The sequence below is a fragment of the Quercus suber genome, unplaced genomic scaffold (genome assembly GCF_002906115.3).
Source record: "Quercus suber isolate HL8 unplaced genomic scaffold, Cork oak 2.0 scaffold_5, whole genome shotgun sequence".
NCBI classification, from domain to species: Eukaryota; Viridiplantae; Streptophyta; class Magnoliopsida; order Fagales; family Fagaceae; genus Quercus; species Quercus suber.
Window position 1 is genome coordinate 262602 of NW_027069471.1, and position 11926 is coordinate 274527.

Consider the following 11926-nt stretch of genomic DNA (forward strand, 5'->3'; position numbering starts at 1 on the left):
GCACATATGCTGGGTGATTCATGAAGAAATGGTCAACATACATAAAACTAGCGGTGTAGCTGGTTTTTTTTTTTTTTTGAACTCTCATTAAGGATTTAATGACTGAATGATAGTGAGTGACAATAGTAAATGAGTGAAGTAACCCCACATAGTGTGATTTAGAGGTAGAAGTTTTTGTATCGTTCATATGATATTTGTTAGGAGTTAGTAGTTTGAGTTGTGCACTTCAACAAATGTGTTGTGCTCACAATGATAGCTCATCAAAGCCTCGGTAATACATGTGGTATTACTCTTACCGTCACATAGTGTGAAGTTGATGAGTTCACACAGGAGATTTTTTTTAATTAAAAAATAAATAAAGAAAAGAATAAGAAAGAGAGATGTAGTACAGTTCCCTTTAGCGAAAAAAGAAAAGAAAAAAAAAGAAGCATAGTTCTGCAAACTATGGCTCACTGGAGAGTGTATGCAGAAAAGTAGAGACTAAAACAATGGGCACGGCAACAAAAGCCAACCTTTTTTTTTTTTTTTTTTTTTTTTTTTAGAATCAACAAAAGCCAATCGGTGAGTCATTCACGAACCTTCTCTATTCTCTAATGAGAAATATTCGGAATATAATTATCATTTTCACAACTTGGATTTTTTTTTTTTTTTTTTTTTTTTGGGAAAACACAAATTGGAAGTTATAATTAAAGCAACATTACTCTTTTCTTCTTTTTAGGTAAAAGAAAAACTATACTTCCATTAACACATTGTAACTAATTAATACATTGATATAAATGAAAAGTTTTGATTTTGATGATGTAGAAGAATAAATGAAGAGAATTCTCATCGCTTATACAGATATGTAGATATAGATTATTGTTTTACATTTCTATATTCACACTTCATATACACCCGTACATCATATATAAAATATAGACATTTGAACGTTTGCATTGTTCACATTTTACACATGGGGTGTACAAAGCGTAAAATTTCTTAATGTGTGACAATCACGATCCTTTTATTATACACAAATCACATTAGATTACATCCAATAGTTTTGAAGAAAGTTAATATAAAACTTTGTATAGCTAATTAGCTACACTCCCTATTCTCTATCACAAAAACCCACTTGACGGGTATGAAAACTAAAATACCATACAAAACACAAGCAAAAGTAACTGATACAGTGGTCCCATCTCGGATCGCACACCCACATCTCCACTTCTCTATCTTTGTGTCTCCTCAAAAGTCTTTGCGTGAAAGCAAAGGAGGAAAAAAGGATCATCGAGGAACTATGCACATAGATTGTTAAAAAGATAAAAAGAAGGTAAAATTGTTTCTTGATATAAACGAGTCAATGTATGTGCCACCAATCACCATTAGTCCATTCAGGTTCTTTTGCCAATTTGGTCATCATTTCTTTGTTTTTTTATTCATAATAATTCTCAACACACACATACTTACATACCCTTCTACAGGTTGAGCTTTTCCACAACTTTGTCTAAAGAAATTGCAGTCGATAGGAGCAACATCCCCAACAATTATTCCATAAAATAATAAGAAAATAGCTACTAACCATTGTTGATGATAAAGATGAGTACGTGTGAAAGAGAGAGAGAGAGAGATTACAAATACTAAAATCCAGCATTATAGCAAGCAAGAGAAAGTGAGGGAGGTGCATGGGGAGGCATGTCAATCATGTGGGTGGCCCTATCCTTGACAAAATTCTCAATTATGTCCACAACTTGTTGGCATGGCTTAATTGTTTTTATAAACGAGTCTCCAATCCACACGAAGATGGTGAATGATATAGGATGAATACCAAGAATCTCGCCGGTAGCTCCCAACTTTTTTCTTATGGAAGTACTCAAATTTGGTGGTGCATATTGATCCATATAAAGTTGAAAAGATGCATTTGTGAGTACCATAATTTACACGAACATTATACTATGATGGCATATATGACCTGACCATGTAGTTGAGTCAGTTTTTCCTTAAGGAATGGTCCAGAGTCGTTCCCTACTTTGCTACCTTGGGAATTATTTTGATGCAAAATGAAATAAGTGGTACTCATCATCACAATATTTAGGCAGTGTATCCAACCTCAATTCGGAGTGATAATCCATGCTAGAAGAATGAAGAAACTTGTGCTTAAGATCTCTGGATCATGACAATTTCAGCCTAAGCATTAGAATTCAGCAATTTCATGAGACTGTCAGCTTACAACTAGTATGTAATTCTTTAGCATACAGACATGGAACACAAGAAATCTGACCAATCTCTTCTTGCATACTCCAATCTGGACAGAGTAACAGTGGGATTTGTTTTTTTTATGTGGCCTCATTCGAGGAAATTATTAAGGCCAGAATGTTATCTTGGTACTAGTAAATCCAAGCAGGCCCCACCCTTTGCTCATGATTGGACCATTTTGATTGAGCTGGACAGTAGTAGCCATTTCTGAATAGATGTATTAGGATAAGTCTTGTGACACAAAAAGTGGCACAAAAAAAGCCACAACTCGCCCATATGGCAAGTTATGGTTGGTGAAGTGGTATCCCATCACCACCCCTCCACCAATCACAACTCGCCACATGGGCAAGTTGTGGCTTTTTTTGTGCCACTTTATGTGGCACTAGAAGGACTTGCTGTATGAAGATGACAGCATCTCACATCAACAAAAATGTCAGACAAATGTTGCAGTGAATGTGTTATTGCATGAGCTTCCTGTGGCATCAAATTGTCCTTGGTACCTCAATTATTCAGCATCAACCACAAGCAAATAACCTGGGTGACCTTTGAGCATACATGGACCAGTAAGCCCAACTGCAAACAGAGCCAAAATCTTGAAACAGTTCCATATCATATAAGGCATTAGATTGTGATACTGGTCCTAACACATGAGATAGTACACTGACCCAAAAAAAAAAAACATTAATCCATGAATAAAGACTACTAGTCTGTTGTCATGATTGTGTCAGAATAGAGTACATGGAGTTTTAGAAGAAAGTATCAGTAGACCCTCTTCTTCTCTTTCATAGAAGATAAAACAAGGCATGGAGTTGTGGAAAATTAATCACATAGCTTACAACGTTTAGAAATATTAACAAAGAAATTGCAACAGTGATTTTAAAAGAAAAATTCAATTGACTTCTATTTCAATGACGCAAAAGCTTCATAGTCCCAAGAGAAATAGAAGCCTACATCAGGCCTACAGGAAAGGAACAGAATGCTTCTAAGATAGATCATCAATGTCAAGGCAACTATAGCATCATCCATTTTCAAACGTAGAATTGGGTTCTGAAGTTGAAGCTCTTGCTTAGCGGTATTGTAGAAATATCTTCACTTGTCCTCCTTAGGTTGTTCATCTTCATTCTTCTTTTGTTGTTCCTAATGAAGATTTCCACGCGCGCACACACAAAGTGAGTTAAAAAAAATACACTACAAGTCTACAAGAAGTTGATACAGTAAACACAAACATTAATGCCATGATGAAAATAAGAATGATGACAGCAACACAGATATACTTAGTAAACCATGCCTAAACCATGCAGGTCTTATTGAAAAAGTTCTATAAACTCGCCTCAGATTGACTTTGCAGAGATGCAATCAGATCTTTCACTGAAGGATCATTGGGGTCAACTCCTGGAAGCTGTGAGAAAATAAGATGTCAAGATAATGATAGCATATACTAAACTGACTATTAGAAATTCATAAGTGCAAGTTGCTGTACACATACTGATGCAAGAACAGATGCCACAAAGGCCTGATCCTCCAACACCTTGCTTACAACAGATTGATCACTTGTACCCTCCTGCATGGACATTTGAAGAGCTGCATGCAACAAAATTACAGTAATGGATCAGTAGATGTCAGTAATGTAATAATTAATAACTGGATTTCTCTCAAGATTCAAAATCTTAGAATATTCTTAGTTCACTACGCCACTTAGCCAGCTTGGTAAATTTTGACAAGGCCATCACAGTGAGTCAGGCCTGAGTTTAATATAGAAATCACAAGCAGGAACACAATGCCCCTCTTAACATTTGCAAGCATATGACGCAAAAAAAAAAAAAAAGAAAAAAAAAAAGTACAGAACAGTGCTGCATGGGTGCAGACAAGTGTCTTAGAAATTAGAATAGCATTCATATAACAAATTGAAGATAAAATTTGTTCCAGATACAAAGCAAAAAAACAAAAAGTTGAATGATAGAAAATGGAAGATTGCTTCATGTTCTTCAGAGCTAACATGTATGCATAAAGTAGAGAAAAGTAAAATCATCAAAACAAGGGGAACAAATGTTGGAATAAGCAAAACAACATAAAAGATAACTCAAAGTATCATACAACCCCAAAAATAAATGGAATAAAGCAAACATAACTTACCTAAGGCCAGCTCCTGATCCTCAGCACTTGCCTCTGACATCTCAACATCGCCCCCAGAGTGACCAGATCCAGAGACCTAACACCAAGTCATTTGTCAAGGCAAAGTCAAATTGAAGTAGTTCTTTGTAACAAATAATGGCATCCAAGCAAACAAACCCATAACCTTAGAGCATTACACACATAATTCAACAATAGTGCTCACGCACCCACAAATGTTCAGATTGAAATTTAAAGGACCACTACTCATAACATCAGTAATTTTCTTTGTTCACACGCGCGCACACACAAGTGTCAAGGATAGAAATTAAAAAGAAGACACCAACCATTTCTTCAGTAACTTTTTTGATATCTTCAGGAGCTGTAACGTTCACATGTTCTTCCATAGTTGCATCTTCTGCATTGGATGATGGTTCCTCTCCTTTTTCTTGTCTAGAAGATTCCTCAGCAGCCCTCTTTGCAGCAGCTTCTTGCCTTGCCCTCTCCTCTTCTAAAGAAACTCTAAGGGCAAGAGCCAACTCAGGATCTATATTGGGATCTACACCAAAATCAAAGCCAGTATCACCACCAGAAGCAGCAGCAGCCGCAGCAGCAGCCACAAAGCCACTTCCTCCTTCCCCATCTCCAGTGAAAACAGGTGTACTGCATTTGAAATAGACAATTATATCACTTATGTAAAAGATTGGGAAAAAAATTCACCATTTTATTCTTTTAGTATATTGAAGAAACATGTGCGCCAAGGAAAAACAAAATCAGAATCCTATAACTTAGTTCACACAATTTGTCGAAAAGTTATATGTCAGAGGGAAATCAAGTCCTACATTGAACATGGCAATACCTTCATGCAGATTGTCCTCTATCCTACTACCCTTTTCTTTTCTATTTCTTTCTTCTTTGTCCTTTTCTTTTGGTTGAGATTCAGGGATGATGTTTGCACACTTCTCACAAAGCGCAAGTGGAAGTATTTACTTTTTATATAAAAGAAGAGATGAAGAGGTATGGAAGGTTGGGAGAAAAGTGGAACAAAAGGCCAAGCAGTCTATGAAGGGTTTTGCAAGAAGATAGGGAAAGCAAGAGGGGAAAGCATAATAGGAAGACACAAAAAGTTGTGACAAAGGTGGTCATGGATTCGTGAATTGTAACCGCTTTATCTAAATGAGGGGAATATATGCATATATATATATATATATTAAGTATCCTTTAGTAATTACTCTTTTCATATGGTATGAAATTCAGACATCCCAAGGATTTTTTCAGAAATATATGACATATTCCATTATCAGAAATGACATAACATTCTCTTTATTTGTAGTAGGGATGTTACACCCACCTTTACCATTACAGGAGCAAACAGCAAAGTCTGGTACCACATATATTTAGTTGGTTATCATCATAAAAATCCATATATTGAACATTTCAATCAATTTCAGGTTCTTCAAAACAAACTGTCAATGACTTTCCCAACTTGCTTTACTCTAATATGTATTTCTTTTGGCCCCCTCAAAACTTTTTCTAATAGATTTTTTTTACTAATATACATTGACATCCAAATTTAAATTTCCAAATTATTCTAGACAAAAAATTATGACTTTTACCACAGACGAAATGTCAAGATGCAAAATACATTTAAAAGAAAAGGCCAAAAAACAAACACAGAACATGAACCCACCTGATAAGCACATCAGAGAGAGCATTTGCACTGGAAGGAACATGAACTATATGACTGCTGTCATTAGCATTAACAGCAGCAAGGAGGGCCTCCAGCTTCTCAGGTTTCTCATCATCCTCTTCACCAAAGTCAACGATATCAAGAGCTACACTGTTCTTTTTTAATTTCTTTCCAATCGTCTCCAACGCTTTCTTGTCATATTTGACAGGACTAAACAAAGGTTGGAAAATAAAAGGTTAGATATAAACAAATATGAATGAGCTACACAAAGCTCAGATTTTTTACCTTCCTGCAAAAATTATAATCCGCTGTTGCTGATGTTTGTTTTGGCGATGCTTAAGAGCCAACTGAGCCACCTGGATTCCAGCAGCTATGTTTGCCTCACCCCCCATTTCGAGACCTATACAAAAGCAAATCAGAAATCGAAAAAGAATATGATAGAATAATGCACTTCAACATGACAAGGAACAGCTGAAAGTTATGCAAATGTCTAATTTATTTACCCATTTTATTGTCACAAAGTTCTGTAGCAATCTAATATCATCGTGGTTTCATCCCCAAAAAAAAAAGGTACATGACACTCAAGGAACAACAAATTTTCCCATCTAGTTATATATTAAGCCATGAGTCAAAATAGTTAAAAGAACTGACAATTCTGTGTAGGTATGAAACATAATAGCAAGCTCCTCAATCTATAATACTTATTCGAGCAAATGCTGTCTTTGGAAACTGAAATTTGAACAGCATAACACTTTCTGATACCAAAGAATAGACCTTTACACACAATCTTATAACATAATCTCCCATCACTCTGCAGAACTATGAATGAACAAACCATAAAAAAATTCCAAATTACATAGACAAGTCTCACTCTAAACGAAAATAATTTTACTATTCAAATTTAACAGTCATTGGGGCCACGGCCTTTTTCACATACAATAAATTTATAAAGATTGATGGTAGACAGTCCTCAAATTTCATTTGAATCAATGAAGTAAAGTAATTTACATCTTTATATTGAATAGTATTGCACATGTGACCTAAGATAACCTTTATTTTCTAGTGAAAAATATGAATTGAATTTATAATTTTTACTCAGTCATCTATAATATAGTAAAGGCTTAACCTATTAAATGAATTACACAACAACAAAAATTCAGAATTACCACAACAACAACAAAGCCTAGTTTCAAAACGTAGAGGTCAGCCACATATATTCTGCCTTGCCACTCTATCCTATTGAAAATCATATTCTTTGTGAGCAACAAATTTTTTTACCATCCTATCAAAAATCAGACTATTCATCAGCAACACAAAGTTACCATTACAACAAAAACAAAAGCCTAGTTCCAAAAACTTTGGGGTTGACCATATGTATTCTTCTCTGCCATTCTATCCTATTGAAAATCATATTCTCTGTCCGCAACAAAATTTTTGGAGTTAACTACGAATTCTCAATAGATTAATCAGGGCCAACCAAAAATATAAAAAATGGCATGACCCCATGAACTTCAATTATAGTTTCTCACCCCTAAATAATTGAGTCACCTAAATTCTGCAATGCCTATAAAATTATTTTCTCTCAAGACCTTCCACTTGATATTTTTGAATGTTTATCCTTTGTGTTCATCATCTCCATTGATAAAATTGCAGTAACTACCTATATACATCCAAAAACCCAATATCATAAATTTTTATCCCTATCAATAAAGTTGCATTATTTACCTATCAAAATACAAAATTTCCAAAAACCCAATACTAAAATTGAATCAGAGACATAGACTAGTAAGTGAAAAAAAAAAAAAAAAAAAAAGACCTTACCATGCATACAAGCCAAAATCTTGCCAAGATCAGAGGTGGGAGTGGCCAATACACGAACCCCTTTTCCCGCCATTGTCAAAATCCCCACAGTGTTCTCTGGATTAGCCTATAAATTCAATCAAAACCCCATTTTTTATTAAATAAAAAATTTTGAAATAAAATCATAAAATTATAACAAGAAAAACATAATCTAATACAAATATGTGACCTGGGTTTTGGCACCGCAGATGAGATTAACAGCGTCAGATTGGGCTTGAAAACGGGACGGAATGTAATCACCGTTCCTCATCCATTCTGAATTGTCTATGCATATCATTGTTGCCTGTTTTATTCAAAAAACTTCATCATCAATTACATTCATGATTTATGTGTACATATATCATACATAAACGTAATTCAACAGAATATGAAGTATAGATATACATAAAAAAAGGAAACCCAGAAAGAAAAGAATAGGGGTTTTCAGTTCAAACCTCGAGAACCATGGTTGTTGAGCTTGTGTGAGCAAAGAGCGAAGTGAAGAGTTGAGACTAACGCTGTTTTTTTTTTTTTTTTTGGGTTTTTGATGTTTTGAGTTTATGGAGCTTTTGATGTTTTAAGAGGTTTTAAGGTTATAGTCTTTTTCTTTCTTTTCCGCTACTGCACTCAAACTTTAGTTGTTAAGTCGAACATGAAGAAAGTAAAGTCGTTGTAATATATGCTTTCGTAAGGGTAAAGCCGTAAAGTAATATAAAACTATTACGGCTATTATTTAGGTTTTGAGGCAATAGTTTTTCTGCGACTCAATTTTATTTCCGACTCTTTTCGCTCAATCTGTGAAAGAAAAAAAGAATTAGCTTTCGTATAAGTTTTAGCTTCGTGTAAGTTTAGAGTTATTTTCTTCCACGCTTACTATATGGCAATTGGAAAGGCTATTTAGGTGCAGATTTAGTTGTGTGACTTGTTTTACTAATTAACATGGATAGGCTTAAAAATCATGATGTAATGGAGTTGGAGAAAATAGGTCTAAACCGATTTGAAGCTACTTTGTCCAATTAAAAATTGTCCATAAACGCGAATATATGATCTTACTTTCATGGTGTTGTGAAAATATCTTGTAGTCAGTTTTATGAGTGCTTTAGAGCATTGGTTAAGGTTGAATTTTATAATGTAATCGATTGACTTTTTATAAGGAGTCGAGTCACTTTCAATTTAAAATGTATTTGTTTATTAGTTTTATTATTTCTCAATGTAGGCGGGGCTCAATATTAGCCTCCTTTTGCACTCATTATTCATTAACACGCTCCAACATGTTTGAAGGCACCATGTTTTGCTTGAATGTAACAAGTTTTTGCCTCAATAATTGATTTTGGTGACATGTTGCCAACCGAGTAAAAGGAAAGGAGGGGGTAATAGGGAAGGACAAAACTTTGCTCCCAACCAGTTTGGGGCTAAACTTTTTCCATTTTAGTTTTTCCAATAGCTTATAATTGCTAAAAGTATTATGGATGAGTGGCACTACCCTGTTATTCCATGAAGATGAACCTGGGTTTGAATTTCTCTTCCTCACTTCACTTGTGCCATTTGGACGTGTCATATTGAATGGCCTACATATAGTAATGTATACAATAGATTACAAGGAAAGCACCAGACATCTGAAATAGTTGAGGCTGAATTGATATGCATGCATGTAAACAGCATTCGAACTTAGAAGAGACACATCTCACAGTTCAAGAATCTGGTTGAAATGTAACTGCCCAACTTGGAGATCTGCTGGGGTGGGGGGAAGATGCACCTAGAGTGTCGTTTATGAACATAGGAGGAGGTTTCTTATATTTCCCCAAACCTTGAAGGAGAAGAGTACACCACCCCCCCCAACCACATTCACACCCCCCCCCCCCCCCAAAAAAAAAAAAAAAAAGGAAAAGAAAAGAATTAAGTATTAACTATGCCTAGCTGAGTACTTTTTATTGAGAGAAATGTCAACAGTCTGGTATATGATTCCTTATGTTTTTATTGTAAACACATGCAGAAATGCTTTCGGCCCTCATCAGGCACAATATGTCTATCTGGTCTACTTATTTGTGCTGTACGTGTGGTGCGTGCTGCTGTTGATAGTGCAAGACATGATGCTCCAGGGATGGTGAACCTTGTACTACGTTGCTGTGTTAATGCTTTGCTGTCAGCAGTTGATTTTCTTAACAAATTTACAATTAATTTTGTGGCAATAACCGGTGAAGCATATTGCACATCTGCAAGAATGACATATGAGCTTCTCAAACGTAATCTTCTCTCGGCTGTCTTTGTGGAGACCATCTCCACTCGCCTATTGGGTGGAATTATTTTTGTCCTCTCAGCTATATATGCCATTGTGGTATGTAGTCTTTCTGACTCCCTAATCATTTTTGCTTCTCAATGATTACTGATTCAAGTGGATCTTGTCATGAATTGATGATGTGAGGAGAAAATTCCCGATTCACATGTGTGGTATCTATACAGGCCAGATGACTCTGCATATGTTTTCCAATTGCAATTGGATGACAATAATATTTCATGCATCTCCTATTTTGGCTTGTCTATCTGGCCCAAAAACACGAGGAAAGTTGGGTTGGGGGGGGGGGGGGGGAGGATAATACAAGCTGTGACTTGCTTAATGCTTTAAGATCTTTTATATAGTCTTTGTTGGAACCAAGAGAGAGAGAGAACAGAAGAAAAGATCTCTCTCTCTCTCTCTCTCTCCAAAGCATACATGAAATGATTAAATATCATAAAAAATAAAACAGTGTTACTGTGCCACTCTAACTTATCAAAAGATGGCTAGTCTTAGTTGCGAACCTCTGACACTAGTCAATTGAGAAGGCCTCTATACCATTAGACCAACATTGATAATTTCTCTGTCTTAGTTTATATGATCTTCATTACTTTCTGAACTTAAAAAAAAACTTTTTGAAGCTTTCTTTCTTTCTATCTCTCCTTTCTGTTTCTAAATTCTTGATGTTAATGAATGTGCATAAGCAGGTCTGTGCTATATTAAAGGGTGTGAGCGATCTTGGGGTTGATTCATACTTTGTGGCTGCTTTGGCATGGGTGCTACTGATTGTATTGCTGGGTTTCTTTGTACATGTGCTGGACAACGTGATTGATACTGTATATGTTTGTTATGCTATAGACAGGGACAGAGGAGAGGTTTATAAGCAGGAGGTTCATGAGGTTTATGTTCAGTTACCCATTAGTAGAAATCATAGACCATCTCTTGTTTCCACAACTCCGGTGTATAAATAATCCTTGAATCAGAATAATGTATTTGTTGTTGATTAGTCATTTGTTCTGTGTATTAATTTGAACATGCCAGTCGGCAAATTGTGTATACCCTTGAGTGTTACCTTGTACAATTTTGAGATTTCTTCAATAAAGAGTTAGAATTTTTGGTAACTTTGATCATCATTTACCCCCCCCCCAACACACATGTTCAAGGTTTGGAAAAACATGAGAAATATACGCTGTATGGCCATATATGTGCTATTATAATTGAGTCAAAACAGACTTCTTCTTTTTTAAAAATTAAAATCACATCCAAAACAACCATGGATGGTTTACTACCACATCAGTTATATGATAACAAAAATCACGAAAAATAAAATAAAATAAAATAAAAGTAATAGTCTACAGGGCTAAGTGTCATTTCAGAAAATAAGAGGAGGTTTCTGACACTTCCCAAACCTCAAAGGAGGTTAGTGTAATTTAGACTTTATTTTTATTCACCCCCCCCCTCCCCCCCCTCTCTTTTCTTAATGTGCTGAAAGGTTTGGCAGACAAGTAGAGGGAAACACTAAATAAGAGGCATTTTGATAGTGAGAACATAACCTTAATCCTATTTACTGAAGATTGATTTGGTTCTGAGCATATTCAACAGGATATAGGACATTATAAAGAATGTGAGATTCATTGCATCAAATCAAAGTACAGATTTACAAACAAAAGATCAAAGACTTAAGAGTTCAATAGTTACAGTAAATTTCCAAAGTTTTACAATTCAAAGGCTTGAGCTGGACATCTATGCCAGGTGTGGCCATGCAACTGAAGGCCAGAGTG

General features: G+C 35.4%; 2 protein-coding genes across 2 annotated transcripts; one reads left to right on the forward strand and one right to left on the reverse strand.

Moving 5' to 3' along the window:
• Positions 1 to 2924: 2924 nt before the first annotated feature.
• LOC112037061 (26S proteasome non-ATPase regulatory subunit 4 homolog) lies at positions 2925 to 8460 on the reverse strand. The gene is made up of 10 exons (XM_024069876.2): positions 8329 to 8460; positions 8064 to 8177; positions 7856 to 7961; positions 6320 to 6434; positions 6035 to 6244; positions 4692 to 5007; positions 4369 to 4444; positions 3722 to 3816; positions 3566 to 3634; positions 2925 to 3372 (listed from the first exon to the last, which is right to left on the reverse strand). The coding sequence occupies exons 1-10, from the start codon at positions 8338 to 8340 to the stop codon at positions 3325 to 3327; spliced, it is 1161 nt and encodes a 386-aa protein (XP_023925644.1). The 5' UTR covers positions 8341 to 8460; the 3' UTR covers positions 2925 to 3324.
• A 1375-nt stretch (positions 8461 to 9835) lies between these two features.
• Positions 9836 to 11278, forward strand: LOC112037055 (uncharacterized). The gene is made up of 2 exons (XM_065771748.1): positions 9836 to 10208; positions 10853 to 11278. The coding sequence occupies exons 1-2, from the start codon at positions 9861 to 9863 to the stop codon at positions 11114 to 11116; spliced, it is 612 nt and encodes a 203-aa protein (XP_065627820.1). The 5' UTR covers positions 9836 to 9860; the 3' UTR covers positions 11117 to 11278.
• Positions 11279 to 11926: the final 648 nt, after the last annotated feature.